The sequence below is a fragment of the Panicum virgatum genome, chromosome 2N (assembly GCF_016808335.1).
Source record: "Panicum virgatum strain AP13 chromosome 2N, P.virgatum_v5, whole genome shotgun sequence".
Lineage (NCBI taxonomy): Eukaryota > Viridiplantae > Streptophyta > Magnoliopsida > Poales > Poaceae > Panicum > Panicum virgatum.
This window is the reverse complement of record NC_053146.1, coordinates 66,265,572-66,293,254: the sequence shown is the minus strand read 5'-3', so window position 1 is coordinate 66,293,254 and position 27,683 is coordinate 66,265,572. Positions and strand designations below refer to the sequence as shown.

Sequence of the window (27,683 nt, the reverse complement as noted above, 5' to 3'; positions counted from 1 at the left end):
AATAAAGCTTTTATTATTAATTAAAAGTAAAACAAGGAAATTAGCTCCATGAGGTATGGACTAGAATTCTATGCAGTTTATTGGTGCACCGGATTTGTATCCACGTGCTTTTTTTATTGGAACAAAAATGGTAACGTATGGATAGCTGCTAGTGCATCCAACTGTGTACACATGAGGTGGCAGTAATGGCATCGGATCTATTATGTCCATGCGGCGGTCTATATGGTCAGAATAAATGTGGTAACGTAAAAATAGCTGCTACTGCAACCGTGTAAATATGATGAGTCGAACAGGCTTACACCTCGTTTTGTTGTTCTTTTCTTCTTCCTTTTTTCAATGAACACTAAGTTTTGTTTTGGTTAGAGGAAGTATTTAATTTGCCAAGATACCCACGTCCTTCCAAAACTGTTTTCAGGGAGTCCAATTTGAAATAAGCTCCAAACCTCCTAGATCAAAACCTTCTCTCATCGTACTCTGCTACACGTGTTCCAGCGAGGAGGCACAAACACTGTCAGTCTTACTCGGTCACTCCACTCTGCAGCAGTCCACCTCCTAAAGTCCAAAGGCCAGGCAGTCCCAACGTTCCGTTCCGTTCCGTGGGAGCAGTTGCAGGCTTGAAGCAGTTCCCAACAGGACCTTCCCTTTCACGCCCGCCACCGCCCACCTTTTAAAACCCACCGCCCACTGCAAAAATATTCCCCATCCACTCGTCAGCCGTCACCCTCTTCCCTTCGCTTCTCCTTCTCTTCCCTTCTCCTCCCTTGGCTGCTTCCTCTTCCTCCAGACCCCAAGTTCAAAAATTCCTCCGTTGGCGCCCAAACCCCAAACCCTAGCCGGCCACCGGATAGCCCCGCTCCGGCCGGCCGGGCCCGCCAGTCGCCGTCGCACATCGCCGGAGGCCCGCGGGCGGAACATGCGGGATCTCGAGCCATGGCGACCGGGCCCGATCTGAGCTCCTCCTCTGGCGCCGCGGCGGCGGCCGTGCCGGACGCCGCCGCCAAGAAGAGCGGCCACATCGTCAGTTGGAGCGCCGAGGTGTGTGTCTGTGAAAGCGCTCCTGTTCGTATGCGGGCCTTGTTTGCGTGCTTCGCAATTCGTAGGATTTTTTTAGGAATATACTTCGCAGAATTTTGTCCGTGTGCCTGCCTTTCTGCCACAATTTTGGTGCCTCGGGTTCGGGATCGGACCCATGTACGAAGCAATTATTGGGCATCTTTCTGTTCGACGGAATAAGGTGGCTTTTCACTCGTTGGGAGTAATTCGTACAGAATGGGATTTTTCTCTTTTGTTTCTGGATTCAGTACCAGATTTTAACTGTTGATGAATGAATTTTCCCTTTCCCTGACCACCAGTAGGTTTCCTTCGGTGGGAATCCTACTTATCCTTTTATTGCCTTGTGAAAAATGTTTGGAGTTTTAAGCCTTTGTTCTCTTCCGATGCTCTTCATGCTACCCTGGACTGGGTCTGTGATTTCTCTTCTAGGACTGAATTCATTCTGATGCTTGCAACTTTCTTCCTGTAGGAGGATAACGTGCTTCGTGCTCAAATCGCGCTTCATGGTACCGATAAGTATGCACTCTTGCTCAACTCGTCCGTCTCGTCGCACGTATCTGCCTCAGTGTTGACTCGTTCGTTCAATAACTGAAATTTTCTTTTATTTGGGAAGCTGGACAATTATAGCGGCGCAGTTCAAGGACAAGACGGCGAGACAATGCAGAAGAAGGTGCATACCATTTTCTTCTGATAGATGAGTAACATTGTTTGGAATTGGAACTATCAGGTTCGTAACATTGTTTGGGTGTTCGTTTCATTCCATTTTTGCTTTGGTTATTGCCGCAGATGGTACAATTATTTGAACTCAGAGTGCAAGAAAGGCGGGTGGTCCAAGGAAGAGGACATGCTATTGTGCGAGGTGAGATCTTGATGTCTTCTAATAGCAGCTTAGTTGCTAGATCTGGGCAGATTACTTGAAACTAGAAAATCTCGCTTCGAATGCTTATGCTTTCCATAGCAGTTAGATGTTAGCCTTACCAATCGAGGTTACTTCATGAGTGATATTTTACAGTTGAAATAGAAATGATTAATTTCTTCTATCAGTTACTTCATTAGTGACCTTCTACAGTTGAAATAGAAATGATTAATTCTTTTTTGAGGTTACGTGTGGAGAGCATCGCCACCTTGCATTACGTTACTGGCTTCTTGCATAATAGAAATGATTATGACCATGGAGTTTAGCGCTTTTCTTGATTGGAGCATATCTGTTGCTTGATTTCATTTATCAATGTGTTTGTATTGTACTTTACCAGGACGCATGGCTCAGATGCTGTTTATAGAATATAGATTGTATAAAGTTATCTGATATTCTGATGACTGTAATATCATCTCCAATCGTTTAGTTTTTCTACCCTTTGTATTATGATAAATTTGCCATGGCCTATGGTGGCACGTGGAAATATGAAACCTCCTGTACTGATATTTCCATTGTTTTGCTGTTGTCCTCGTAAGTGTTTGTTCTTGCTATTGAACTGTATCTGCTTGTTACTGTTATGCAGGCTCAAAAACTTCTTGGCAACAGGTGGACTGAAATTGCTAAGGTTGTATCAGGAAGGTGGGTTTTCCTTCTTAATTACCTTTTACTGCAAGGTGAAATAAAGGATAAACAACGAGATATGTGAACTCATACGTGTTTTCTGTCTTTATCTACAACAGAACTGATAATGCAGTGAAGAATAGGTTTTCTACTTTATGCAAAAGGAGGGCCAAGGATGATGAGCCATTCCAAGAAAATGGTACACCATGTTCGAACACAAATGCAAAGAGGGTTCTCACAAAAACAGGATGTGTGACACCTGGTACAGCGGGCTCCTCGCTACCCATGAAGCAGATAAGGTATAAAAATACCAGCAGCACTTGTATGTATTCTAAGCAACTTAATGGCTGCATGTTTTTTTTACCTTCTCTATTTTAATTTTGCTACTATGTCTTGCAGTTCCGATTTGAAGGAGAACATTGTACCAAATATGAGATTATTTGGACAGGAAAAGGGCACACAACAAGATGCTAGGCAACCTCTTGCTACCATTTCTTCAAATAATCAACAAAATTCAAATACAGTGAAATCCCGAAATCTTGTTGCCACAACCACAAAAACATTAGTTGGTCCAGAACAACACAGTAAGTCTATTATCTTGATTCTGAACATTTTTTTTTACTTGTATGTCTGTGATTGAATCACTTCCCCGTGACCAATTTCAGGTGTGAAGGAGGGTAACTTCATGAAGAAGGATGATCCAAAAGTTTCTATTTTGTTGCAGCAAGCTGATTTGCTTTGCTCCCTTGCAACAAAGATTAATCATGAGGATACAAGCCAAAGCATGGATGACGCATGGCAGGTATTTGTGTGTGTGTGTTGGGGGGGGGGGGTCTACATTGGCTTGCTTGGCTTGCTGTTGCGAAGTTATTGGTACTTAAGTAACTGTTCAATACCTGACTTTATCAGCAACTACAACATCATTTAGTGAAAAAAGAGGACAATGGAATCTCAGAAAATAGCGGGTCTGGAATTGCTTCACTCTTAGAGGAGCTTGATGATTTAATTGTTGACCCCTATGAGAGTAAAGACGAAGAGGAAGAGAAGCTAAGGTAAATGTTCTCATCCTTTTCTCCAATATATTTCTTTCAGTTGTTGACCCATCATTATTATTGAGTTGCATGCACCAACCAGTTCAACCCAAAAGCTTAAGCTGATGGGGAGAGGTGGGCAATTCACTTATATTCCAACACTGCCCCTCGCGTGGAGGCTCCCTCAGGCTTCAGACGTGGAATAGGAGCGAGCAGCAATTATTTTATTTAATTGCGCTAACCAGGATTCGAACTCGAGACCTCTGGCTTTGATACCATATTGAGTTGCATGCACCAACCAGTTCAACCCAAAAGCTTAAGCTGATGGGGAGAGGTGGACAATTCACTTATATTCCAACAATTATCAATGCACAGGGAGCAGAATGGACAACGGCAAACTGATGTGGAGAATGAGCAATGTAGCGATCCTTCACAAGCTAGCATGGAAGCAACATCTAATATGGCCCCTGATGAAATGATGGAAGTTCACACAGTAGGTAACTACAAAGAAGTTAGTAGTCTTTGTAGAATCATGCTTTCTGGAAGTATGGAAGCTTGCCCAGGTAACCTACACAACCGATCATAACTTAATTAAATTTTATTGCACTATCAAAGAAAGATTATATGAAATTCTCGAGGTCAAAACAGATGCAAAAATACCAGCATCTGAGAATCTGAGCGAGGTTGCCGAATATAGAAGGCTTCAACGAGTGGAATCTACATCTCCTGTTCTAACAGATTTTGATGATTTTATCATAGACCCCTATGAGAATAAAGAGGAAGATGAACAAAACTTAAGGTAAATGACAGATAGTTAATTTTCAAAAAAAAGAAATGGCGGATAATTTCCCATCCTTTTGGTCGATTATTATATTGATTCAGATGCTTACGTACCATCATTCCAATGATTAGGGAGCTGAATGGGCAGATTGATGTGCACGATCATCAGTCTTATTGTTCTTCACAAGCTACAATGGAAGTAACATCTGAGATAGCCCCAGATGAATTGATGGAAGCTTGTCCAGTAGATAATTGCAAAGAAGATAACAATCTTTGCAGAAATGTTCTTTCTGGAAGTATGGAACCTTCCCCAGGTAACCTACTCTGTCCACCTTAGGCAGATTCTGCTTCATCTACATCAAAGAAAATGCACTGAAAATCTTGAGGCTAAAACAGGTGCAGAAAAAGCAGCATCTGAAGATTTGAGTGAGGCTGCCGAAGAAAGAAGACTTCAATGCATGGAATCTATCTCTCCCATTCCAACAAATTTTCAAACTAAAGAGTATGGAGAAACACCAGTATCAGAGAACCTTAATGAGGTTGCTGAAGATAGCTGGCTCCAATGTGTTGAATTTACATCCCCTGCTCATACACTTCTCCTTGCTAAAGCGGGTGCAGAAACATTTGCATCCCCAGGAACTGCTGTTGTTGCAAAAGATAGCAAGCTTCCATCTATGGAATTCAGTTCCCCTGCTGACACAGTTCTCCGAGCTAAAGCAGGTGCAGAAACTTATGCATCCCCAAGAATTGCTGTGGTTGCGAAAGATAGCAAGCTTCCATCTATGGAATTCACTTCCCCTGCTCATACAGTTGCAACATTCCAGCCGTATGCCGATGACATGCCTACTCCAAAATTCACCGCTAGTGTATGCTTTCGATTTCTATGACCTGTGCTTGAGATTCATATTCAGAAAGATTATCGTACCTGAAGTATAAATGAAAATACTTGATAGACAAATATTAGATAAAGCTGCTCACATTTGTATTTCTCAATCTTTTCAGGAGAGGAATTTTTTGCTGTCTGTGTTAGAGCTGACCTCACCAGGCTCGAGGCCAGAAACTTCTCAGCAGCCATCTTGCAAAAGGGCTCTTCTTAATAGCCTTTGAAATGAAGCCTCTTCTGTTTTGAAGGCCAAAGGGTCAGGAATACGAAGCCTACTGTGCTCCTCAGCATAAACAGTTTGACTGCCTTATACTCTTATTTTGCATGAAGTGTGCCTACCTCAAGGGTCTCATAGTTTGTTTTATTTGCTGTGTATATAATTATGCATTGGTGTGGTTGCATTAGCATACAGGAATTAAAAGGGTGGTGGTGGTGTAAGTGTTTACAGCTTGTATTCAAAATATAGAATAAGTAATATTCTTTGTGTAATTAACTCTAGTAGTTTTTTCTAGGCTTGTGGTACATCAGATTTGTGTGTAGTGTGATGATGTAATGGGATTCTTTTGTTGAGCTTGTTAGATTGAACCTAAATATAGTGTATGACTCATGTGGTTGGGTATTTGTATTTGGGAATACACCCTGTATTTCCCAGGCCTCCAGATATGTACAACTTGTCGTGTGCTTTGTCAACAAACACTACATAAACTGACCTCCATATGCTGAAAAACTAAATGTTGCATACTAAAGGGGAGCTGATATCTTCTCTTTTTCTTTAAAACCTGGTATTTCTTAGCTGATATCTTCTCTTTTTCTTTAAAACCTGGTATTTCTTATGGAAGGGAAAAAAAGAAAAAAACGAGGAATGATTCCAGTCATATTGCTGACTTTTTTTTTGAGGGGTGGGAAAGACATGTTCGGCTGGTGGAAAAAGCCGCCAACATGAAGCCCAAGTAATTGATGGATCTTTTTCATTTTTATATTTAAAAAAAATTAAAATTTCAAAAATATATGGCCGTTAGGGAATATAAGGATAGGCCCATTACCAGACAAGCCCAAGTTAACGGAATCCGAGGATCGAGGAGCAGGGGCACGTGTACTTGACCTGGCCCGCCTCTCTTTCCTTTGTATCCGCTCGCTTCGTCTCCACTTCCCGCCCGGCCGAAGCGAACAAGCAGCCGCCACCAATGGCTGCGTGACCTTGCGGCGAGAGCAGCGGAAAGCACCTAGGGAGGCTTCTAGAAGCTTCCTACGATGCAAGGTGAGCATCAATTTCATGTCACCGTCTCAATCTCTTTCCTGGCTTGAAGTTTGGACTTTTTCTGTGCTTTTCTTATTTGTTTATTTTTATGCTAAATCTTCGGAGCTATCCAATCAATGCGCTCTTACCGAGGTTTAATGGGGGGCAAGGTTATCTCGATTCGATTCGTTGTTGTGTGAGGGATCCCCATTTCTCTGGCATTTGATCTATTCCTGATTCTTTTTCACGACTCGTTTGAATTTTTTCGCCTACTATAGATCTTGATCTGCAAGTTCGCGAAGCACTGGTCTAGGTTTTGGACTTGACCAACTGCTAGTACGTGCTGGATTGTGTCCGTGATCCGGCGAACACTGGTTTCGTCATTCATTTCTCGAACTTCTTTTTTTTTCTCTCTTCAAAAATTTACGAATTTTATTTCATTTCCCCAATCCCCGAGCGAAACCAATTTGCTCTTGCTAACGCGCGCCGCGGATTCATCGTGACTTCGCAACCGCCGCCTCGTTGGCCGCGTGCGCCTTCTCGAGAAGAAAGGGTCCAGATTTTTTCGATCCGGAGTGCCCGCAACAGCAGGCCTAATCTCCGGTTCAAATTTTAAATCCCCCATCCGCGAATCCCTCACTTTCCCAAATCTCGGCTCCGCAGGGCGTTAACCCTAGCTGCGGTGATTCACTGCGCAGGTCCTCCGGGTGAGAGCTACGGGCTCGCTGCTATGGACTTCGATTACGTGCCAGCGACCCCCGGCAGCAGGTGGGTGGGAGAGTCGGCGGCGCGGCGGCGGCAGCGCCGCCTCTCTTCGCCGTCGCTGAGGACCTACCTCACACCGGCCTTTGACGCCGCCGCTGGGGATGGCGGCGTGTCCGGGTACTCCTCGTCGTCCTCGGGCGGGCTGGACCTCGGGTTCGACGCCTCGCTCCTCCGCTACCGCCGCGCCTGCTTTGCCGCGTCCGCGGACCTCGACAACCGCGTCCTCCTCTACTCGCCGCAGTCGGCGCCACCCCCGCCGCCGCCGCAGGTGAGGACGGCGTACGCAGCGGCGGATGATGGGGTTTGGGCAGCTGGCGGCGGTCGCTACAGCTCCAAACATGAGGTAATTGTGTTGCTCTCCAGATCTAGTTTCACTGAGATGCCGGGTCCGGTTTGTCGTCGTCCGAGATGCCTAGCTGATGGGGTCATCAAGTACTAATGGCTCCTGATTTGCTGTAATAGTTGGACCGCTAGTTTAGTTAATGCCATGGATGCATGATTCAATGCTTTCTGCTTTTGTGTCAAACAATATGAAAGTCTGCTGTACAGTGCTGTGGAATTGCCTAATCTGTTTGTAGGGAGAACTCATGTTTGTGGGGAAACTAAATGCTAATAGGATTGCTGAATGTGATTTAATGCAACAAACTGTTTAATCCATGCCACCATATTTATGTATATATAGTGATTTGTGATTTTATCCTCCGTATATGTTACTCTACATGTGGCGCACATCTTTTACTTGGCATCGTTGCACCTAGTTTCTAATGTAAAAAATGCCATACTGAATTTTCTTGTTAATGGCCTTTTTGGTTTGTTAGAGTTTCCTTTGGTTCATCTTATTTCTAGATCGCTAGAACTGATATTGCTTTCATCTTAAGCAATAACCAGTTCACTACTGTTTACTCGTAGTGATAACTATATACTCTAGAGTTACATCACTGTAAAATTGGATTTCTAACTAGTGTCTGCACTCTCCTGAAATCTAGCTTGGTCTTTGTTCAAGTTATTTAGCTTCAGTGCTTAATTGCTTGTCATTCTTGCTGGAATAAAAAATACCATGCTGTTCTCTCTTTTAAATTTCGATGTATAATGCTTTTCGATTAGGTTCTTGCTAGCCTGATGTTACAGAAAGACATGGCTAATGCGGACTGTGGTAGAATTGACATCCCACTGCAATGTTCTTGTGGATAACTGGAAACAGCACTAGTTCTTTTCTCATTTCCTTCTTCAACTGCTGACTTTTTTTTTGTGGCGAGACTACCAGTTCTCTAGTTCATTACTGTTTACTGAAAGTGATAGCTGCGTATGTAGTGATAAATCACTGTGGAACTGGATTTTATACTAATGTATGTGCTCTTAAAGTTAGTTACGGATTGGCTCTAGTTATTTCTGTTCAGTGCATAATTGCTTGTCATTCTTGCTGTAAGCAAAAAAATTATGTTGTTTATCTCTTATAGAAGTACTAGACTTGGATGATATTCCAATTCATACTAGCTGCTCTTGCTGACCAGATAAAACACAAAGCATGTTGTTAGAGTAGACTTCCCCCCCTCTAGTATTCTTGTGGTGTAATGTTTTAAGCTTCAGCTCAAGTTTTTCTGTTCTTATTTTCTTCCAGTCATTCTAGGTAGATGAACTGCAGAAATTTTTGTGTCTACTATTAGATAAACAGGCCTTTTGACATAGAGGAGAATAAATGCTTTTCTTTTGCAAAACAAGATGTAGCTGTCGGGTGGTCCTCCCATCTGCCATTTAACAAACCACAGGCCGCGTAGGGTGTTTATCCAGCATCACTGTGAATGTTAGTTCCATATGCAAAAATGTGTGAATTAACATATCCTTTAATCCAATTCCCTCAAATGTTTTTATACTGATGAAAAGATGGACCTGTCTAATGTTGCACAGACCGGCAGGCTTGCTGCTGCGCCAGGTTTCCAGGAATTCGATGACAGTGTTCCTTTCATCTCTTCACGTCAGGCAACTGCTGATCATCCTACTGCACCAGCTCGAGGCCCGTCCCCCAACTCTGTCAAGCTGCCTGCTGACCTCCGATCACCAGAAGACGGTGTCGTCCCAGCAACCAATGCAGAGTTTTCGACACCGAAACCTGAAGCCCAGGCATCACCCGAACCTGCAGAGCCAACTGAGGAGGAAGTAATTGAAGCTCTCTACAGCCGCCACCGTGGTCACCGCAGGCTGCCCATTTTCAGGGAAATCTGCCCTGAATGAGCACAAGGCTACCATCCTCGAAATAGAAAGTGAATTGGCTTCTATTGGCAGTGTATATTCTGTTCACCTCTCTTGTGTTCATAGGCCTGGTATGTAGTAGTAATTGTGCTGCAGTCTGGACGGTTATTTCTAGTTTTTCCTAGGGAAGAATCTCTCTTCTCTTTGAGCGAGGAAATTTAAACTATGCAATACTTGAGTAAGCCGGCAGTTTTGCTTGCCGTTATCTGAAGATGAATCCTGGTATAACTGGTAGCTGGGCCTGCCTCCCTTTTGCCTTCTTTGCTAGACGAGTCTGCCTTTCGCCGCCTTGTTTTTCCTCCCTTTGATGTAGATTTTGTGCGGTGCAAGCTTCGTAACTCTGCTCCAGGAAGCATTCCACGGTACAGTGGCCATTCCGTTCATGACATTACGTCTGCATTTCTGCGCCCTCTCTATGCCAACCCAATTGCTGGCTGGCTGAATTTTCGTCTGCATTTCTACATCCTTTATGCCAACCCCATGACTACTGCCTGTCTGAATTTGCACGCATCGTTCTGCATCACAGCAAGTTAACATCTCATACAGACATGGGACAGGAAAAAAGTTTACACGTCGCAACACTCTACAGGAAAAAGATTGCACGCCGCAGCTTGCAGTACGATGTGGAGTCGTGGTACAGTACATTCATGACAATTTTACACGCTACAGAGTACAGGGTCAGTACAGAGCTCAAAGCTTTTTTGAGAAAAAGAACAAAAAGTTTGGTTCAGAGGTCTCCATTACGGCGCCGCGCCGATGGCGAGCTCGAGAGCGAGACCTTTCTCTTGACCTTCTCCGTGGTCCTCTCCAGGGCCTCCTCCGTGGCCCTTGCCGCCGACTCCGCCGAGTGCTTCACCGCCTCCTTGCCCATCTCCAGGCTCTCATTGGCCGCCTCCTTCACCGACGCCGGGCTACGCAGCACGTCGTACCTTCGCCCACAGAAACGCCGTGAGAAGAGCACGCGCACGTCTCGTAACAATCCAAGGCGAAAGATCCAGCAACGAAATCTACCGCTGGTCGGCCCGGCGGAGCTTGAAGCACGCGAGCTTCGCCCATGTGCGGAGCGCGTCGAGCCAGCCCTCGTGTCCGGCGATGCCGATCGCTAGCTCCACCGGCTCTCGGGGCGGGCCCTCCGCCCCGTCGCCACCCGGCGCCGTCGGCGGCGAGAGCAGGAACAGGAGCGCCGACGCCACGACGAGCAGGACGACGGCGGCGGCCATGCAGCTCGCCGCGGGCCGCGCGGCGGCGTCGGCACCTCTCGCCGCGCCCCTGTTCTTCTTGCCGCCGCCCATTGTCCCACGGACCCGATCGCGTCGCGGCTGCTGGCGATTGATTGGTGGGGGGAGCGCGCTGGAAGCCCGGCGCCCCATGGGACTGGCCGGGAGCTTTCTTCGTGCGGCGGGCGGACACGTCCGGCGACACGCGTCGGGCCGAGCAGCCCCCGCCGCCGCCGCGAGCGTACGTGTCGCGCCACGTCGGCTGCTGCTTGGTAAAAAAAAGGGGGGGCCGACCAACCGATGCAGGCATGCAGTATCCAGGTCGCCGGTCGCGAAGCGCAATCGGACGGCGAGGCGTGACCTACCTGGCCCATCGATCTTCTCGCGCTCGCCCGTCAATGAACCAACGGACCGGCGGCCGTCACCTGGAGACGGGCCGATCGCCGGATCGCGAGCGGGCAATTCGATCACCAAACGTGCTCACTCCTGCGGTCTCCTGCAGCTGTGTGCACATTTGATTTGACAGGAACCGCCGTCCCATCGTTCCGGCAGGCTGCGTCAGAGTTTCCGAGTGACACGAGGAACCAAAGCCACGGGTCACGTCGGCTTTGGTGGACGCTACGCTAACCACAGAGCAAACCCGGTTTTGCAACGATGATGATAGGCTTGGATACTCTTGAAAAGACAAGGGAGGAAGGTGAGCGCTAGCGGTGCCGTGCCGGCCGGAGATTAGAATACTGAATTATCAGTGCGGTTGGGTTGATTAGGCTACCAGCCACGATCGACAATGCTGAACATTTCCACATGCTCATCGTTTTGTCGATTTCCTTAGTAGTTACTCCCTCCTTCCCTGTTTATAAGGCATACACGTATATCAAGATTCAAACCTTGTCATCTTTGACCAATAATTTGACTATTAAAATTTTATTTTTATAATGCAAATTTCATATGATTGGATTCATAATCAAATATATTTTACAATGATTATAAGTTTATAATCAAAAGTGATATAATATATGATAAATAAATGGTCAAAGTGTTGTTTAGAAGACCGTGTCATGTTCCACCATGCCTTATAAACGGGGAAGGAGGGAGTAGTACGCACGCATTTTCTTTACGCAATATTGATGGAAAGGACTAGTATACAAACACTCGACGTTCGGATCTTGATGTATGTATATGGTAGTGGCATATTGACCATCTACAGTTCAGGTAAAATCGGATGAAACATTTATGTTGTGGAAAAAGGGAAAAAAATCCCTGTGACGGATGCAGGCGGCAGTACGGCGCCTCCGTTGATCCGAATCCAACCGGACAGGAAACCCGGTTTCCACAACAGCCGACCGTTAGTTCCAAACCCAACCCTCCCTTATACTGACTCCAACAACACGTTGCAAAACGAGCGATGTATCCGGGAGTTTGCATCGTGCACAATATTTGCAACGCGCCCGCAAAAACTTTCCTCTCCAATAGACGGATGCAAAATCTCTTCCGCCGCCGGCGCCACCTCCTCCCCTCCTCTTCCGCCGCCACCCCCTCCCTCCCCTCCATCTAGTGCTGGCCGAGGGCACCCCCGCCGGCTCCTCGCAGCGATGGCCCGAGCCTCCTCGCGCCCGCAGAGAAAGGGGCAGCGGCTGCGCGCAGCCTGCACGCCGCCACCGGCCGCCGCCCGACCCGCACCGCCCGAGCTCCGTCCGTAGAGGAATGGGGGAAAGAAGGAAAGAGGGGAAGGGCCAGCGCCGCCGTGCGGGGAAGGGTGGACCTCGACGCTGCAGCTCGCCGCCGCGACCACGCCCACGCCCACGCAACGCCCGCGCAGCGCCGACCGTGCAGCCGAGGGAGGCTGCCAAGCTCCAGGCGCGCCGGCGAAGAAGAAGGGGGAGGAGGAGCATGGAGGAACCGCGCCACGGCGCCGGAGCTCGGAGCCCGTTCGACGCCGTCCGGTCCCGATTCGCCGCCGTCCGGCCCCGATGCGCTCGAGGCCAGAGCGGATTCGCGCCAGGCCGAAGCCGTGGCGGCGGCGGCGGAGCACCCGAGACGGAGGAGCTTCGTGGGGAGGAGCTCGGCCGCTCCCGACCCACTCCCTCGCCGCCCGCTGCGTCGTCGCACGAGCTCGGCCCGTCCACAGATCGACGCGCCGCTCCGGCCGCTACCCGTCGCGGTCTGCTCCTCCCGCACTCCCCACCTTGGTCTGCTCCTCCGGGACGAATGCCTTTGAGGAGAGAGACGATGCAATTTTACATCCCCTCTCTCCTCCAAAGACAATTTGCCTCCCGCGATGCTCTTTCTGTTGGAGGCAGAATCGACAGGCACAGTGTCCAGCGCGAGGGAAAAAAAAAACAATTGCCTGTTGGACTCAGTCTTACCCGGCATAAATGGCACGCGCGCCCAAGAAAAGAAAAGCATCCGGCGAGATCAGCACAAAACACTCGGACGGCGGACACAGACGCCGCGCGCGCACGCATCTCTCCTCTCTCTTCCCGGCGGAACAATTCGCCACGGCCATGCCGCACCACCGCCATCAGGGCGGCGCGGCACCCGCGGACGAGGCCCCGTCGCCGCGGCCCTCGGCCGCCGGCTGCTACGCGTTCCTGACCCGCTCCCACCGGGCGGCGGGGGGCTACCGCCGGCTCGACTCCGCGTCCGCGCGGGCGCTCGGCGACGAGGCTGCTGCTGCCGCCGCCACGGCGGCGGTGAGGGTGGAGGTCGGGATGACGAGGGAGCGGGCGAAGAGCGTGTTCCACGTCGACCCTGCCGTGCTGGAGGCCGGATCGGTGCGCCGGCTACTGGCGGCCGCGGGGAGGCGTTCCCCCGGCGGCGGGGTCGCGGTGGCTGTCGACGCCCTGCTGTTCGAGCACCTGCTCTGGCTGGCGACCATGGCCGGCGCCGGCAGCGGCGAGGCGGTGGGCGGTGAAGACCATGACCTGTCGGAGATCGTGGAATTCTACTCGCAGGATGACGACGACGACGATGGCGACGACCACCACCACATACGGGTCCTGAATTTCGATGCTTAAGTTGGTCAATAATTTCTCCGCGTCACTTAGCTGTTGTCCCTCATGCGTATAAAACTCTCTGTATACAGCACAATATATATAAATACTGCTCTTAGCTATAAGGGAATAAGGTGCTATGGACTATGGTTGTCTGTAATTTATGAACTAATGCTTCAAGTGAATATAGCTACTAATGCTACATTGAACACAGACTACGCGTTAAACTCAGATTAACACTCTCGTTCCTCTTCCTCATTCAAGATTTCTGGGGGTTTTTCTTGTCAGCTTACTGAGCTCTATGCCTAGCCTTTAGGGGCGCTGTACACTCTTCTCTGCTCATGAAATTGGCAGTCTCCTGGTGCTGGTGGTTGGTTCTAAAAAAACAGAGCTTAGGCCCATCCTATCAATGATTTCGTCAAGTTTTGTCGTGCAAATGGAGAGCCTGCTGCGCTGGCGCTGTCGGACTCGTTAAAGCGTGCTTGCTTCAACACTTCCACTGATTAATTATATAAAAGGAGGCTTCCACTGGCCTGCGCGATGGATTCCTTGCCGGGGACAGCTCGCCGGTGAGCCGTCCGGTGACAGCGAGAACAATGGCTGGGCACAAAACTCGATACCAAAAAATCGAACTCGAAAAACCCGAGCCCGAATCCGAAAAACCCGAGCCCGAAAAACCCGAACCCTAATCCGGGTTCTAACCCACGGTACCCGAAATTAATACGGGTAGTTCGGGTATTGGGCCACGGTACCCGAAATACCCGAACAACCCGAAAATCAATCCAGCCCAAGTTTGTTCATTGGTGCAGCCCAACCCACAAAGCCTCTTGGGCCTTAACCATTACCCTGCACCATGACCGCACGGCACAACGCCCCCCACTCAGACGCCCAGCGCCCCAGACCCCAGCGCCGCGCCGCCGCCCCCGGTCCTAACCCTAGCGCCCAGCCCCCCAGCCCCACAGACCAGACGCAGCACAGCACCCACCCCGCCCCCCAGCGCAGCGCGCCGCCGCCTCAGGCCCCAGCCGGCCACCGGCCACCGCGCCACCACGTAGGCGCGTACCACCGGCGACCGCCACCGCCGTCCAGACCTCGACTGCAGGTCCGCACTCCGCTCTGCCGCTGCCCCCCAAGCCCGCAGTAAGCAGCGCCGCCGCTGCCGGCCCCTAGTACGTCGTGAGAGCGAGCTTCAGGGCGGAGGCGATGGCACCACGTGCGGAGGCGAAGTCACCGCCCTCACTGGACGCCGCCCTTTCTCCCTCACCGGCGCAGCTCTCTCTCTCGTCCCTGCCGGTCCTGAGTACCGCGGCGGCCGACGCGCCGCTGCTGCTCATCGAATCGGGGGAGGAGGAGCACCGACACCTTGCAGATCGGAGGACCTCGGGGATATCGGGTATACCCGAACCCGAACCCGAAATTGCGGGTACCCGAAATGTCGGGTAGTGATTTTCTCGGGTTAAAATCGGGTAGCATTTTCTATTACCCGAATTTTGTATTACCCGAATTACCCGACCCGAAAAATTCGGGTAACCCGAATGCCCAGTCAGACCGGACGTCGCAACAACCCGCGCAGAGAGTGTTAGCCCAAAACCAAAAGAGTTGGTCTAACTGGACGCATACGAGCCTCACACCGACGGATCCATTGGGCTTTGAGCCTCACATATTGGTGCCTCTTAGCACTGACTGGACCCACACAACACCACAGTCCACCAGTAACTGGCTGTCTGGCTCCACACACGAGCACATACGGGCCTCACACCGACGGATTCACTGGGCTTCGGGCCTACATCACTCGAGTGTGCACAGGCACAAGAGATTGCGGACCCAGCTCTGATACCAATTGTTAGCCCAAAACCAGAAGAGTTGGCCCAACTGAGCGCATACCCGGAGGAAGTCCTGTTACATCCCAAAAACTAATCCAAGAGGTGAGAGATTCCTCCAACTTTTATGTTGGTTCAACTCCCCCCAACAACTAATATGGGACTAATCCCAACACAAATAGCTACTGTAGCATCACTGTAGCTAATTATCAATTAATTACCGTCATTAGATTCGTCTCGTCGTGAAAAATTACACCCATCTCTAAAAAAAGTTTTGCAAATTGACTTCATTTAGTGCTTCGTGCATGCGAAATTTTTTTTTTCGGGAATTGTGCTTGCTAGAATTCTAGCACACCCATCATGGAAGATCGCGGTAGCGAGCCGACGCGGCCGAGCAAGGCCAGGAATCCCGCGAAGCGAACACCTCCGAGCCGTTGCGGGTTTTCTCCGTCACGAGCACCAGCGCACCTCGAGTGGTTTCCATTCTACCACCACCAGGCCAGGCACCAATCGCCGCGCAACCTCTGGGCTAGGCACGCACTAGTAGCCCACCGCGCAGGCAACGCGGCGGCCGCGCATCGAACCCAACACGGCGCGAGGGCGCCGGCGGCTAGCGCCATTTTCCACCAGCCGCCGGCGCCGCGCCGCCGTCTCGATCCCGTTCGCGCCGCGCCCAAAGTCGTACCCATCCAACGAGGCCAAGACGCCGAGTTGGGCACCTCTGCAATGGGCCGCGGATTTCCACGTTTCCGACGGCGTGACACTCGGGACGGCCCAGTCCCCCGTCCAGTCTGCCTCTGAGTTTTTTTTTTGAGAGTCTTCCTTGGGAAGGTGGCATGACCAGGTTTTTTTTATCCGACCGTTTGGACCGAACCGCCGGCGCCCGGTTCCGGCTAACCGGTCCGGTTTGACCGGTTACCGGTAAAAACCGGTCAAACTCAAATTTGAATTCAAAACCCGTAGTTATACCGGTTTCGAACGGCTAACCGGCCGGTTAGACCGGTTTACCGGTCCGGTTTGACCAGTTACCGGTCGGTTTGACGGGTAACCGGTCGGTTTGACTGGTAACACGCTAAATTCAATTTTTTTTCTTTTTTTGTTTAAATTCAAATATCCGCAAAGTATACTAAATGAATGTTTGTATAACATGTTTTAACCTAAATGAACCCTCCAACCCTTTTTTACTACTTTTACATTGTATTTGTATACTTTTATATGCACGTTTTTTTGTTTAACTTCAAATGCTCGCAAAGTATACTAAATGAATGAATATTTGAAAAAATTTGACATCATTAAATTCGTCGCAACTTGAAGTATTTTTAAGATTTTTTTGGGATTTTTCTATTTTTTAGAATTCAAATTTAAAATTTGAATTTGGTCCGGTTTAAAACCGGCCGGAACCGGAACCGGTCCGGGCCGGTTAGACCGGTAACCGCGGTAACCGGACCGGTTCCGGCCGGTTTGGTGAACCCTGGGCATGACAAGTTAGGAAGTAGGAGTATGAATGATCTCTTATTTTCCAATTCCCAGCACGACTCGTCATTTCAGTTTCCAGCGATGGGTGTTAAGGGGACATGTGCAAGCCCAGGAAGCATACCCAGTACACATTGCAAACATGTGCAACCACCAGTCAGCACTAGCAGCTAGCAAGCCTAAACAGACCAACGCGATTTGAGCCAGCCTGCAAACTAGAGGTGCAAACGGATGCCCCTTAGAATATCCATTATCACTTTTTAGTTTAAAAATTTGTACCAAAGAGAACTCATTTTGAAAAACTAGTATAGCGTTTTGAACTAGAGAGGGACGGTGATACTCTTAGGGCACCTATTTACACCCCTACTGCGAAACCATCAGTATCAGTACAGTAAAAGTCAGATCCGTCATGCCCAGTAATTCAATTACACGAATAATTGGGTACATACAGAAGCGTGATTTTCAAATACACTATCTGCACAGCAATGTAATGGAAGCTCTGCACAAAAAGAAGAAAAAGAACCATAACAGGTACCATGCATACAAACCACCGTATCACACATTCAGACTTCGAAATGGACCCTCCCATCTAGATGAACTGCAGGAGAACAAGCGATGCAGGAGCTTCAGTCCATTCCCAAGTAACTTGGCTTGGACAGAGATGCCAAAAGCAGCACCGGCACAGTTCATCGTTTTAGAAGTAGATGGGCCCCTGTGAGCTTCTAATCATGTGAAGGGGAGGCTGACCATTGTATCTCAATCTTTCACTGGAGATCTGTACACTTGCATTGAGCACAAGCTAGTCTCGCAATGGTCTTGCTTCAAATCCACCTTCCTTCCTGCTGACTAAGTTGTACGGCATGTGGGTCCCCAGTATTCTGTCCCAGATCGAGAAGAAGGGCTGGGAGTAATTGTATTTTGTGCCTTGGAGTTGATGGTGGATATCATGATAGGCAGTATTATTTTGAAACAGGTTCTGGAAGATGTTATGCGGTAACCAAAGTCCACAGTGATCGTCAACTGTCTTGAGGACAGCAAAACAGAAAAAGAACACAGCTGTTCTTGGTGTCATACCGGATACCAAGAAGGAGATGGCACCACCTAAGGTGTCCAAAAGCAGCCCCTCCAGTGGATGGTTGTAGAGAGCCCCAATAGCATAAGGAACAATGAGCCGATGATGTTGAGAGTGGATGTGCCGATAAAGGAATTTGTTTTGGTGCATGTAGCGATGCACAAAATATTGCCATGAATCCATCACGAGCATTGCAATTAAAAACTGAAAGATCTGAACGACAATAGGTGGCTGAACTACAGTTACTGAGCTATCTGATGTGACCTGCAATAAGCATGTAGGATTGGGTTAGAACAGTCAAACAGTGATTGGGGTCACCATTCAAATTATTTAATAAACACGAATTCATGTATAGAATTTGAAACTTACCATCCTAACAAGGGATAAACATAGTCTAAACCTAATTTCACCATCACCATCCTTGGCAAGCCAAATGCAGGCAGTGCACAAGGTTGTCAAAATCAACGCATAAGAATAAACAGGTAGGCAACACAAGTGGGAACTGGGAAGCCAGTGTCTAAACCAAAAAGGAAAAAAGAAAGAAAACTGTAACATCGACAAACAAACAAGTACACAGTGCAACATCCCTCTAAACATGCTAAGGGCCTAACGATGGAGCCATTGTTCTACAGCTTATTGACTTATAAGCTATTATTCTTTTGGAATAGTTGGTAGTTTTCACTAATCTTGTATTATACTTTGTGGTGCAAATAGGGGGTTGGGACTTGGACCTGGGGAGGGATGAAGAGTACGTGGATATTTACACATCAAACAAGTGCAGGTATGCAAAGTAAAAATGTTCAAGCATCAAGGTAGAGACAGTACAGAAAAAAAAAGAACTGCCAGTTCCAAACAATTTCCATCAGGGTTTATAAAAGAAAAAGGCAGGGCAGTCCTCTAATGTACAGAATATTAATCTCTATTCTCTAAACAACAATAGTAACATTATTCAGAGTTTATTTACGTGGACCAGCAAACCAGTAGCCAGTGTAATAAATACAAAATCAAATGTAGAAGCAGAAAAGCAAAGGCCAGAAGTGAAGGGAAACAAAGAGGGAAATATACTCAGCTACCAAGGATGGTAGTAAGCATATTTTCCATATGAATTTTCGATGTACAAAATGCTAAAGCAAACTGCCTGACTGCATGGCTATGAGTCTATGACAACCTATATACTAACTGTAGGTGCTTGCCTTAAACATGCCCAAGCCCCTAATTTGCAGAACTCCCTTTGTTCAGTCAGTTCAGTTCCAGCCTAAACTACCTTAGAGTCATCGTGAAAAAGGCAAAAGAAGTGACCCTTATTTTCAAACGTTTCCAATTGTTTTGGACTTGTCAATCATTTTCCATTGTATTCAGACAATAATGGCAGCATGTGGCAACTATATTTGTTCATTGGCTTAAACTGCAAACATACATGGTGGAAAACAAAAGCTACCAATAATAATTTGGCAACGTGCCAGGAACCTCGAAGACTATCAGTATAACGTAATCTGCATCGACTGACTGATTCTGAAATCCATTTTGTCCATATCCATGGCAACACAACTAATTGAACTTAACATATGCACATGAACAAAATTGCAATTGTAGAAAGCCAGCTATCTCCTTACCATGAACAGGATCATCGCGACGATGGCCTGCACGAGCTGCTGCAGCAGCACGCCGCGGACGACGGCGGGGAGGCTGACGAGGTTCTTCTCCTCCTCAGCCCGCGTGTGGAGCCTGTACCGCTCGAGCGGCCGGCGGTGCAGGATAAGCTGGTAGCCGCCGGCGTACACCCAGTAGAGCACGATGGGCGCGAAGGTGCCCATCGTCTCGTCGCTCAAGTACCCTTCCCACGGCACCATCTCCGCCGACCTTGCCTGCTCCTTGTCACCGCAGGAAGACGGCGGCGGCGCACGGCCGGTCGGGCGCTAAGATTGGGTTTTGACGGCGGGCTCGGGCGCTCCGGCCAACCAACCGCGAACCCTTTTGCCGGATTCAGGCTCCACGCCGCCTCCTCGCAGATCTAGGGAACAGGAACCGGACGTGTTCTTGTTCAGTGACGCACACGGCACAACCGGTTGGGGGAGATGGGGATTTTGTCTGATGGGACGAACAGAAATGGCGAAATAGCAGAGGGCACGAAAAAGATTTATCTTTTTCTCGGAAGGATCAGCTGAGATGTGTGTTTTTTCTACAGAGAAATCAAGAAACCAAATGGAATGGAAGGAAAGCAGACGCCTTTAAGAGCTTCCTCTTGTCCCTGCTGTCCCCCCATTTCGGTTTGGGAAGGTTCCAGAGGAGAGGAATTATTGCATTGCATGGAGATATTCCTTGTTTATTGAGAAGATTTTCTTTACTGATTATTATCAGTTATCTATTTCTAAAGTGGAAATATATCAGATGCAAACCAATTTTTTCATACAAACCGTACAAACTTCAATCTGGATTGCTAGATCAACATCCAAAGAGCATGGAGAAATCATGTAAACCAATTTTTTTGTGGGCAAACCGTGCAAATTTTAAATTTTTAGTTTTTATTTGGCCAGTCCTGTATCATTGATAGGTGGCGTCTTAGCCATCTCATATGTGAGGCAGATCAGTTCTCGGTCCACAACTTGATCATGTATATCTCTATAAACTAAACACATGCAACTATCATATGTTTACACCAACTTTATCCAAACATATTTGCCTAATTTCTCTAAAGAAAGTAAAGGAACTTGAAGGAAGACAATAGCTCAGTTCCAGTTTCCACGGCCGCAGGTGACAATCACGACGTGTCAAGCAGTGACAGGAAAAACGTGTCCCCTTCTTTTCCTCTTGTACACCCTGATGTTAACATTGCAAGTTTTCGAAAAAAATGTTTGCACACATGACATTCTCCTGTTGAGCCAGAGGTGTGAGGCAATGTACTGTTGTGATAGTCACAATTTGGCATACCCCATTTGGCGATATTTATATCAAGTGCCCATGGTAACATGGGCCAAACAATAGAATCGAATGACTCAGATGAACAGTGTCCTGAGGTAGGATCGGGCATTACAAGTCACGAGAGGCAAGGCCAAACAGAGATCTACTACGTGCGGACACGAAGCACGCGGAACCCAATCATTCAGGGTGGGGAGGTGAACATGCTCGTCTCGCAACCTCACCTCAACGACCACCTTGACAACTCGCAAATCGCAATAGGGTCCGTACAGTGTTTCTATTTCGTTGGACCCTCGCAACCCAGCATCTCCAATTCTTCATTACACCACACAGGATTAGGATCAGAGTCAAAACATTAACAATTATAATAATATAAATTACTGCTAGCAACTAGCACTAAGACAATCGCCATCAGGCATGCAACAAAACAACTCAAGCATGTTATCTGCAATTACGACCAGAACCTAAATAAATGTACCAACTCATCCTCACATTCTTTCATCATCATCAGGATAATAAGGAATCTACGCTACTAATAAGCTCCTACAGCCATTTCATTAGAAAATGTACGTACAAAAGGTGTGACACTTGTGATACACTAGAAAAAGGTACACCTAACAAAGAAGGAACACTCGCAGTACAAGAATCATCTTATCATTATCCTCTAAAGATATGGAGAGCATCTCTCCATGTGTTCGACGGTACTGGTAGGACACTTGGTACATTGATGACTCACTGACTCCACATGGCACCAAGCAACGGAGGACATGATTTGCGGCAAAAGAAAACATGTCTACATTGTCTTTTGTTCAACGCAGTATAGGTGAACCAAGGGCATATGACCATCACAGCAACCCATGAGGCAACTACTCAAAATCCTCATCTCTCCTTCAGTTTTGTAAACAGCTGTCATTCCACTGTATACCTATATTTTCTTAATGATCTGGACAACATCCTCGTCCTCAAGCTCATGCTCCTGCAGATACGCGTTATGTTATGAATCAGTGCTGGAACCTAACAAACGGGGCAACGCAACATAATGCTGGCTGAATGCATACCTTGCCAACTCTCTGTGGCTTATGTTTGACACTGGAACCCCATACCAGAGCACTGCAAGGTTTTGTACCATTAGTTGTGAGACTGAAAATTGAGTAAACAAATATTTTGCAAAGTCAATATAACTGCACTCACTATTTAAATTGTTTCACCATATCCTTGTGGATTCTGTTGCAGAAGTCTTCCACTGTTTTCTTCTTCGATGACACAATAACAGGATCCTCGTAATCTGGGTTCAGCCCTTTCGGTTTTGTGTATATCCTAACCAAATCCAAGTATTCCCATATCTTCTCCAGAAGTCCGTCGAGATTCCACTCGAGGTGAGCACTGTAAGAAATTTAAAAGAGAAAAACAAAGAATGTTATTTAGCTGTTGAGGAAATTCAAGATAACCAAACATAGCAAGATGCCAGGTAAATATTCACCTAATCGGGCAGTAATGGGGAAGCTTGTCCAAGATTTCTAGCTCTTCAAGTGTTATCTGATCAATCTTGTTCACAACATAGATGCACGGTGTGTAAATGCGGCTTCCTTCAATGACATCTATGAGATCATCTGCTGTTGCATCATATCTCAGGGACACATCAGCATTATGGATCCTGTACTCACTACAGATGGCTTTTACTGTCTCAAGGTCCAAGTGTGTGTTTGTCACTGTTGATGTAAAGTTGATTCCGCCCTTGTCCTTTTTTCTGAATGTCAAATTGGGTGGTGTCTTGTTCAACCTACCACCAATGAAAAGAGCAAAGAGTTTAAAACTTCTTTCAATGAGTAGTAATATAGGGTAAAAAAACATAACTCTGAAAACAACTGGAATCAGTCAAGAAAAGCAAAGGGGCACAAATCATAATAGAGCATAGTATTAAAATGAACATGATAACATGGACACCACAGACTTTGGCATGAATCAGCAGACATGGATACCCTTGATGCAATTGATAAATATGAGTGGAACACCCAGGGAAAAACAGAATCTAGCAATGTAGGTAGCTGCTAAGAGCATCTCCAAGAGCTTCTCCAAATCACACTAGCCAAATCCTATTTAGCTAGCCATTTAGCTAACCATTTAGCTATCCAAAGGGTGGGAAATCCAACAGCTTCTTCATCCATCCTCTCCTCCACTCCAGCCCCTTGGCGCGGTGCTTGGCGCTCGGTGTTCGACGGTAGGCAACCAGCAGGTTGTAGAAGGACGAAAAAGAAATGGCAAACCTGGGGCGACTTGCAGAAGGTGTCTTCTTGTGGCTGCAGCCCCAACTCCAGCGCCGGTCATGGCCCCACTTCCTGCGTGTGGAATGCGACGGCCGGCTTTTGCAGCCCTCGTGCATGGGGATCCGCGGCCGGCGGCCGACGGCCAGCAGCCATATGTGCGAGCACAGGGAGGATGAAGGGAGACGAGAGGGGGAACAGAGAAATTTCAGGTCTCCGGCCGGCTAGTGCAGCCCTCGCGCCCAGGAGCCAGCGGCCAGCGGCCATATGTGCGGGCACATGGAGGACGAAGGGAGAGGAGAGGGGGGATTTGAGGAATTTCAGGCCGCACGCATATGCTGCCGACCAGCGGGCAGTGCTGGCGAGGAGCGGGCGTTGGATGCAGCTGCGCCTGTGCGTGCGGCTGCGAAGGCACGCCTATGGCCCTCGGCAAGAAAAAGGCTAGCGGATAGACCCGCCGCCGACTCCAGCACTGCCGCCGCGCGCGGGAGGAGGACGAAGCCTGCGGATGAGGGGATGGCGAGCGGAGGGGGCTCGCGAAAGATAGCTAGCGTTACGGACTGGATACCGAGCCAAATAGCGAGGAGAGGATTTTGACGGGACTGTTGGATCCCATTTTTACCCTAGTTTTGCTATTTTTAGCTAGTCAATTTGTTTTACAAAGACTCTTGGAGATGCTCTAATGCCATACAAGTGCAAACAAGGAAAACATCACAAGAACACTATGTCCAAGCTGTCTGCAGGTATGATACACTAGTAGTTGTCAAAAGTATCAATGTTGAAAACTTACCTAATGCCAAACCCCTCAAGTTCCTTCTCAATGAGACGCTTGTGTGTTATTGGTTTTATAGCATCAAGAACAATCAAAATAACATTGCATGTCCTAGCCGTGCTGATAACCTGGGATCAAAGAAAGTATTAAGCTAAGGAGAAATGACAAATCTGGAATGCATAGAAAAGGGAATAACACATGCAGTTCTAAGACAGTAGTGTTCAACGCAACAATTTTATGTGGGGGCGAAGCACTGATGTGGAGCAAACTAAAGCATGTAAGATCATATAAAATCATCCTAAGCATAATAGTGTAAAAAGGGGAATAAGACAAGATGCCACAACATTAATAATCCGCAAATTAGACAACACATTCATCATTTTTTTAAACAAGAAAAACACACTTAAATTATAACACAGGATATCCAGGACAAATAACTCATTCAGCCGCTGGTATCTTAAAGAACAGAGCTAGTTACTTGCAGCAGTACTTTAGAAACCATAGCTAGTTTCCCATACAGTGTAGCTGTGCATTCTAAACTAGAAAGAAAGTGAGAATATATTAATGATTACCACAGGGTCTTCAAATTTCAAAAAATAGTTCTGATATAAGAAGTGCTTGCGCAGGATTGTGTACAGAATTTTAGACACAGATGATTGTACAATAGGTAGATGCTTAGATGAATTCCAGAAAATGTGGATGGTCATTGTTCACATCAACATCACATGAAATATTGTAAGGATACAACAGTTCTTGCATACTATGCAACATAAACACCCACATAAATCAGACAGGCATAGTTTGATCAACGTGAAAGAAAAGTTTTTCTTGCAATCAGGTTAAATTTCAAGGCAGAATTTGTGCCAAGGAAGTTTTGGAACTTAAAATAGTACCTGCCTTCCTCTACCCTTTCCATCTTTAGCACCTTCAATGATCCCTGGAAGATCTAGAAGCTGAAATGAACCACCAAATATTATTCAAGATAAAAAATGCTCAGAAAAACTTCTAGTTTCCTATCTGGATGAAATCAATTACCTGAATCTTGGCACCTTTATACATGATGACTCCAGGAATGCATGTTAAAGTTGTAAACTCGTAGGCAGCAACCTTTTCAAACAGAAAAGGAATAAAAACAGTCATTAAGTACATAATGGTGGCAAGGAAATATTGGACCATAGGAAGGTCGAGAAAAGCAGTAAGTCTGAAACACTGTTTTTAAGGCGTCGCTAAGGAGACGCCTAGGCGTCGCCTAGGCGTCCGAGCGGTAAAAAAGTCTGGGCGTCGGCGACGCCTTGCCATACCTCGCCTTGCCGCCGGTTCCAGTGCCGCGCCGCCAAGGGACAGAGCCGCGCCGCCACCTCCAATCCTTCCTCCTCCTCCTCCTCTGGCCTTGCATCGTGCGGAGGTAGGGGCTGGCGGCGGAGGAGGTAGAGGTGGGCGGAGGCGGAGGTGGAAAAGGACGACGGTGGCAGCGGCTGGGGAGGAGGAGGCAGAGGCAGTCGGGCAGCAGCGGGCGGCGCGGTTGGAGGAGAGGCAGAGGTGGCGGCGCGGGAGGAGGAAGAGGAGGAGGAGGCAGAGGTGGCGGCACGAGATGAGGAGGGATGGGAGGATTGGGAGGTAGGGTTGTGGTGGGAGATGGGTTAAATTGGGTTGGGCTTATTTGATGGGCCTCCTTTCTACCTTTAGGCCCAGTGGTCCTCTATTTTTCTTTTCTTTTACAGATAAATGTATATGTATGTGAAGGTAAATGTATGCGTATTTGAGTGAATAAAGTGAATAAGGCGTCGCCTCGCCTCGCCTCACACTTTATTCGCCTAGGCGTCCGAGCGGTGGCCTATCGCCTCGCCTCGCCTTACCGCTTTAAAAACATTGGTCTGAAACGACTTCTTTTCTAACAACTCCAATTTCAGAAATGAAAGGAATAAGCCATTAAATCTAGAACTTGCATGCATCACTAAAACAAAACTCAGACTAAGTGCCTCCAGAAGCTAACATGTATGTATGGTCCTTGGGAGCATATCCATAGGATTATACGGTACAACAAAAACATCGCGCAAGGGATGCCATTTTTTAGGGCAACTGACACTGGATATTCCCTTACCGAATACAGAAGGCGTGCAGCTAAATATGTATAAACCATAACTAAATTAGTTAAACGTAAGCAAAAGGCATTGGTGCAGCAAACCTCAGAAAATGTTCCTGTCAACTTGTTCAGCAATGTTGATTTCCCAACAGAGGGAAAACCAACTAAACCAACACGTGCATCTCCACTCTTCGTGACATCAAATCCTTCACCTGCACCACCACCACCTTTGGATGTTGGAGTGAGCAACTCCCGCCGTAATTTTGCAAGTTTAGCCTGGTCAAATGAACAACACCTATTATGACAAACTCTGATGGCATACAAAAAAACAGCTGAACAAAGGACAGTCTCATAAGTACCAAATGACAATTGGAACGTTCTTAATTGCAAACACATGAATTGCAAAAACAGCCTAACTGTCACAGTTTCTTTGGAATTAGGAAACTTAGACGACTATAAGGCTACCCCAACTCGCTTGGGACAAAAGGCTATGTTGTTGTTGTTGTTGTTAGACGACTATAGCATGTGATCTAATAAAGTTCAGGACAGATATTCACATAGGTCAGTTTTCGAAAGAAAGATAAGGGGACAGTGTAAATCGCACCTTCAGAAGACCAAGATGGTGAGCAGTGGCTTTGTTCTTCTGCGTCCTTGCCATCTGCATATATTCAAAGAAAAGCAGGCAAAATCAGTATGATCGAATATGCTTATCATCAGAAGTTTTTTCTCTTGAAAAAAAACTTGGTTCCTAGCCCTTCAAAAACAGCAGTAGGACCTCAGGAAATTTATGAGAATAAATTCAAAAGCCCAAAGTCCAAAACATGAACTATAATTAAAAAAACGGTACCCATTCAACAGATGCAGGGTGGAAATCATAAATAATCACCATGGACATATTAGTGTTGACCTAAAACCTCCAGCTTTAGCATCGAGGCCCAAGTCCAGGAACTAGGGTTAACAACTTAACATCCATTCCCTTCTCACAAGTAATACCAGCTAAGGAAATGCCAAGCTCACTGCTACATAACACAACAAATCCCACCGCACCAAACCTCGCGGTGGAATCTAAATTTGAAATCGGAACGGGAATTAAAACCTGGTTATTCTAAACCGAGAAGACTACCGAATCGCAAAAGCAACGGCGTGTCGCAATCACAGCGACTCCCGCATCAAAACCATTTCAATTCGTAGCTTCCCCTAAGCTACTACACACCCTACAGTTCGTAACCGCTCGGAAGCACAAATCTACAGGCCATCCCGACGGATGGCTGGGAACCTAGTGTCGCGAACTCGAACTGGGTCCTCAGTAGTTTACCTCATCCTCGATATCTTTGATCTTCTGCATGACGGTCGCCATGGCTGCGCCTCGGAGGGGAGAGAGGCTTCGAGGACGGGAAGGCTCGTCGGCTCCTCGCTCGCTCGGCTTTGTTCGTGCGGGCGCAAGGGGAGGGAGGTCGGAGACGGGGGTGGGAGATGGAGAAAGGAAGGATCGAGAAGCGTGGTGAGGGTTTAGGTTTGGGGGCGCCAAAGGCAGGCCTTGGGC

The 27,683-nt window shown here is 47.6% G+C and overlaps 6 protein-coding genes across 9 annotated transcripts; 3 read left to right on the top strand and 3 right to left on the bottom strand.

Moving 5' to 3' along the window:
• The first annotated feature begins 696 nt into the window (after positions 1 to 696).
• On the top strand, positions 697 to 5,939 carry LOC120661907 (transcription factor MYB124-like). The gene is made up of 14 exons (XM_039940915.1): positions 697 to 1,035; positions 1,523 to 1,569; positions 1,667 to 1,723; positions 1,840 to 1,912; positions 2,553 to 2,608; positions 2,710 to 2,889; positions 2,990 to 3,174; positions 3,256 to 3,392; positions 3,500 to 3,642; positions 3,997 to 4,184; positions 4,270 to 4,420; positions 4,534 to 4,715; positions 4,798 to 5,267; positions 5,404 to 5,939. Exons 1-14 carry the CDS (start codon positions 931 to 933, stop codon positions 5,506 to 5,508), a joined length of 2,079 nt encoding a protein of 692 aa, XP_039796849.1. The 5' UTR covers positions 697 to 930; the 3' UTR covers positions 5,509 to 5,939.
• Positions 5,940 to 6,365: 426 nt separating this feature from the next.
• On the top strand, positions 6,366 to 9,767 carry LOC120661908. 4 transcript variants are annotated; one of them, XM_039940919.1, is made up of 3 exons: positions 6,366 to 6,542; positions 7,220 to 7,629; positions 9,264 to 9,767. In XM_039940919.1, exons 1-3 carry the CDS (start codon positions 6,536 to 6,538, stop codon positions 9,513 to 9,515), a joined length of 669 nt encoding a protein of 222 aa, XP_039796853.1. In that variant the 5' UTR covers positions 6,366 to 6,535; the 3' UTR covers positions 9,516 to 9,767. The 4 variants fall into 4 exon arrangements, with proteins under 4 accessions (XP_039796853.1, XP_039796851.1, XP_039796850.1 ...); XM_039940917.1 differs by having other exon boundaries at positions 6,374 to 6,542; positions 7,185 to 7,629; positions 9,192 to 9,767; XM_039940916.1 differs by having other exon boundaries at positions 6,375 to 6,542; positions 9,192 to 9,767.
• Positions 9,768 to 10,024: 257 nt separating this feature from the next.
• LOC120659009 lies at positions 10,025 to 10,947 on the bottom strand. The gene is made up of 2 exons (XM_039937092.1): positions 10,545 to 10,947; positions 10,025 to 10,462 (listed from the first exon to the last, which is right to left on the bottom strand). Exons 1-2 carry the CDS (start codon positions 10,901 to 10,903, stop codon positions 10,261 to 10,263), a joined length of 561 nt encoding a protein of 186 aa, XP_039793026.1. The 5' UTR covers positions 10,904 to 10,947; the 3' UTR covers positions 10,025 to 10,260.
• Positions 10,948 to 13,060: 2,113 nt separating this feature from the next.
• Positions 13,061 to 13,956, top strand: LOC120661906. Its single transcript, XM_039940914.1, has one exon. The coding sequence runs from the start codon at positions 13,126 to 13,128 to the stop codon at positions 13,765 to 13,767; it is 642 nt and encodes a 213-aa protein (XP_039796848.1). The 5' UTR covers positions 13,061 to 13,125; the 3' UTR covers positions 13,768 to 13,956.
• Positions 13,957 to 17,423: 3,467 nt separating this feature from the next.
• LOC120661905 (very-long-chain aldehyde decarbonylase GL1-9-like) lies at positions 17,424 to 20,386 on the bottom strand. Its single transcript, XM_039940913.1, has 2 exons — positions 19,722 to 20,386; positions 17,424 to 18,372 (listed from the first exon to the last, which is right to left on the bottom strand). The coding sequence occupies exons 1-2, from the start codon at positions 19,956 to 19,958 to the stop codon at positions 17,836 to 17,838; spliced, it is 774 nt and encodes a 257-aa protein (XP_039796847.1). The 5' UTR covers positions 19,959 to 20,386; the 3' UTR covers positions 17,424 to 17,835.
• Positions 20,387 to 21,442: 1,056 nt separating this feature from the next.
• LOC120661904 (developmentally-regulated G-protein 3) lies at positions 21,443 to 27,659 on the bottom strand. Its single transcript, XM_039940911.1, has 10 exons — positions 27,456 to 27,659; positions 26,745 to 26,798; positions 26,243 to 26,416; positions 25,093 to 25,164; positions 24,951 to 25,010; positions 24,076 to 24,185; positions 22,505 to 22,804; positions 22,216 to 22,407; positions 22,083 to 22,134; positions 21,443 to 22,000 (listed from the first exon to the last, which is right to left on the bottom strand). The coding sequence occupies exons 1-10, from the start codon at positions 27,495 to 27,497 to the stop codon at positions 21,950 to 21,952; spliced, it is 1,107 nt and encodes a 368-aa protein (XP_039796845.1). The 5' UTR covers positions 27,498 to 27,659; the 3' UTR covers positions 21,443 to 21,949.
• Positions 27,660 to 27,683: the final 24 nt, after the last annotated feature.

Excerpts from the sequence above, each read along its gene's own strand:
- LOC120661907 (XM_039940915.1), top strand. The coding sequence starts at position 931 with ATGGCGACCGGGCCCGATCTGAGCTCCTCCTCTGGCGCCGCGGCGGCG. Across the intron at positions 2,609-2,709 it reads GCTAAGGTTGTATCAGGAAG|AACTGATAATGCAGTGAAGA; the intron begins GTGGGTTTTCCT and ends TATCTACAACAG. Across the intron at positions 3,175-3,255 it reads AGTTGGTCCAGAACAACACA|GTGTGAAGGAGGGTAACTTC; the intron begins GTAAGTCTATTA and ends GACCAATTTCAG.
- LOC120661908 (XM_039940916.1), top strand. Across the intron at positions 7,630-9,191 it reads GCTACAGCTCCAAACATGAG|ACCGGCAGGCTTGCTGCTGC; the intron begins GTAATTGTGTTG and ends AATGTTGCACAG.
- LOC120659009 (XM_039937092.1), bottom strand. The coding sequence starts at position 10,903 with ATGGGGCGCCGGGCTTCCAGCGCGCTCCCCCCACCAATCAATCGCCAG. Across the intron at positions 10,463-10,544 it reads CTCCGCCGGGCCGACCAGCG|GTACGACGTGCTGCGTAGCC; the intron begins GTAGATTTCGTT and ends CTGTGGGCGAAG.
- LOC120661906 (XM_039940914.1), top strand. The coding sequence starts at position 13,126 with ATGGCACGCGCGCCCAAGAAAAGAAAAGCATCCGGCGAGATCAGCACA.
- LOC120661905 (XM_039940913.1), bottom strand. The coding sequence starts at position 19,958 with ATGGTGCCGTGGGAAGGGTACTTGAGCGACGAGACGATGGGCACCTTC. Across the intron at positions 18,373-19,721 it reads TCGCGATGATCCTGTTCATG|GTCACATCAGATAGCTCAGT; the intron begins GTAAGGAGATAG and ends TGCTTATTGCAG.
- LOC120661904 (XM_039940911.1), bottom strand. The coding sequence starts at position 27,497 with ATGGCGACCGTCATGCAGAAGATCAAAGATATCGAGGATGAG. Across the intron at positions 25,011-25,092 it reads ATAAAGGTGCCAAGATTCAG|CTTCTAGATCTTCCAGGGAT; the intron begins GTAATTGATTTC and ends GGTTCATTTCAG. Across the intron at positions 22,408-22,504 it reads CCCCATTACTGCCCGATTAG|TGCTCACCTCGAGTGGAATC; the intron begins GTGAATATTTAC and ends AATTTCTTACAG.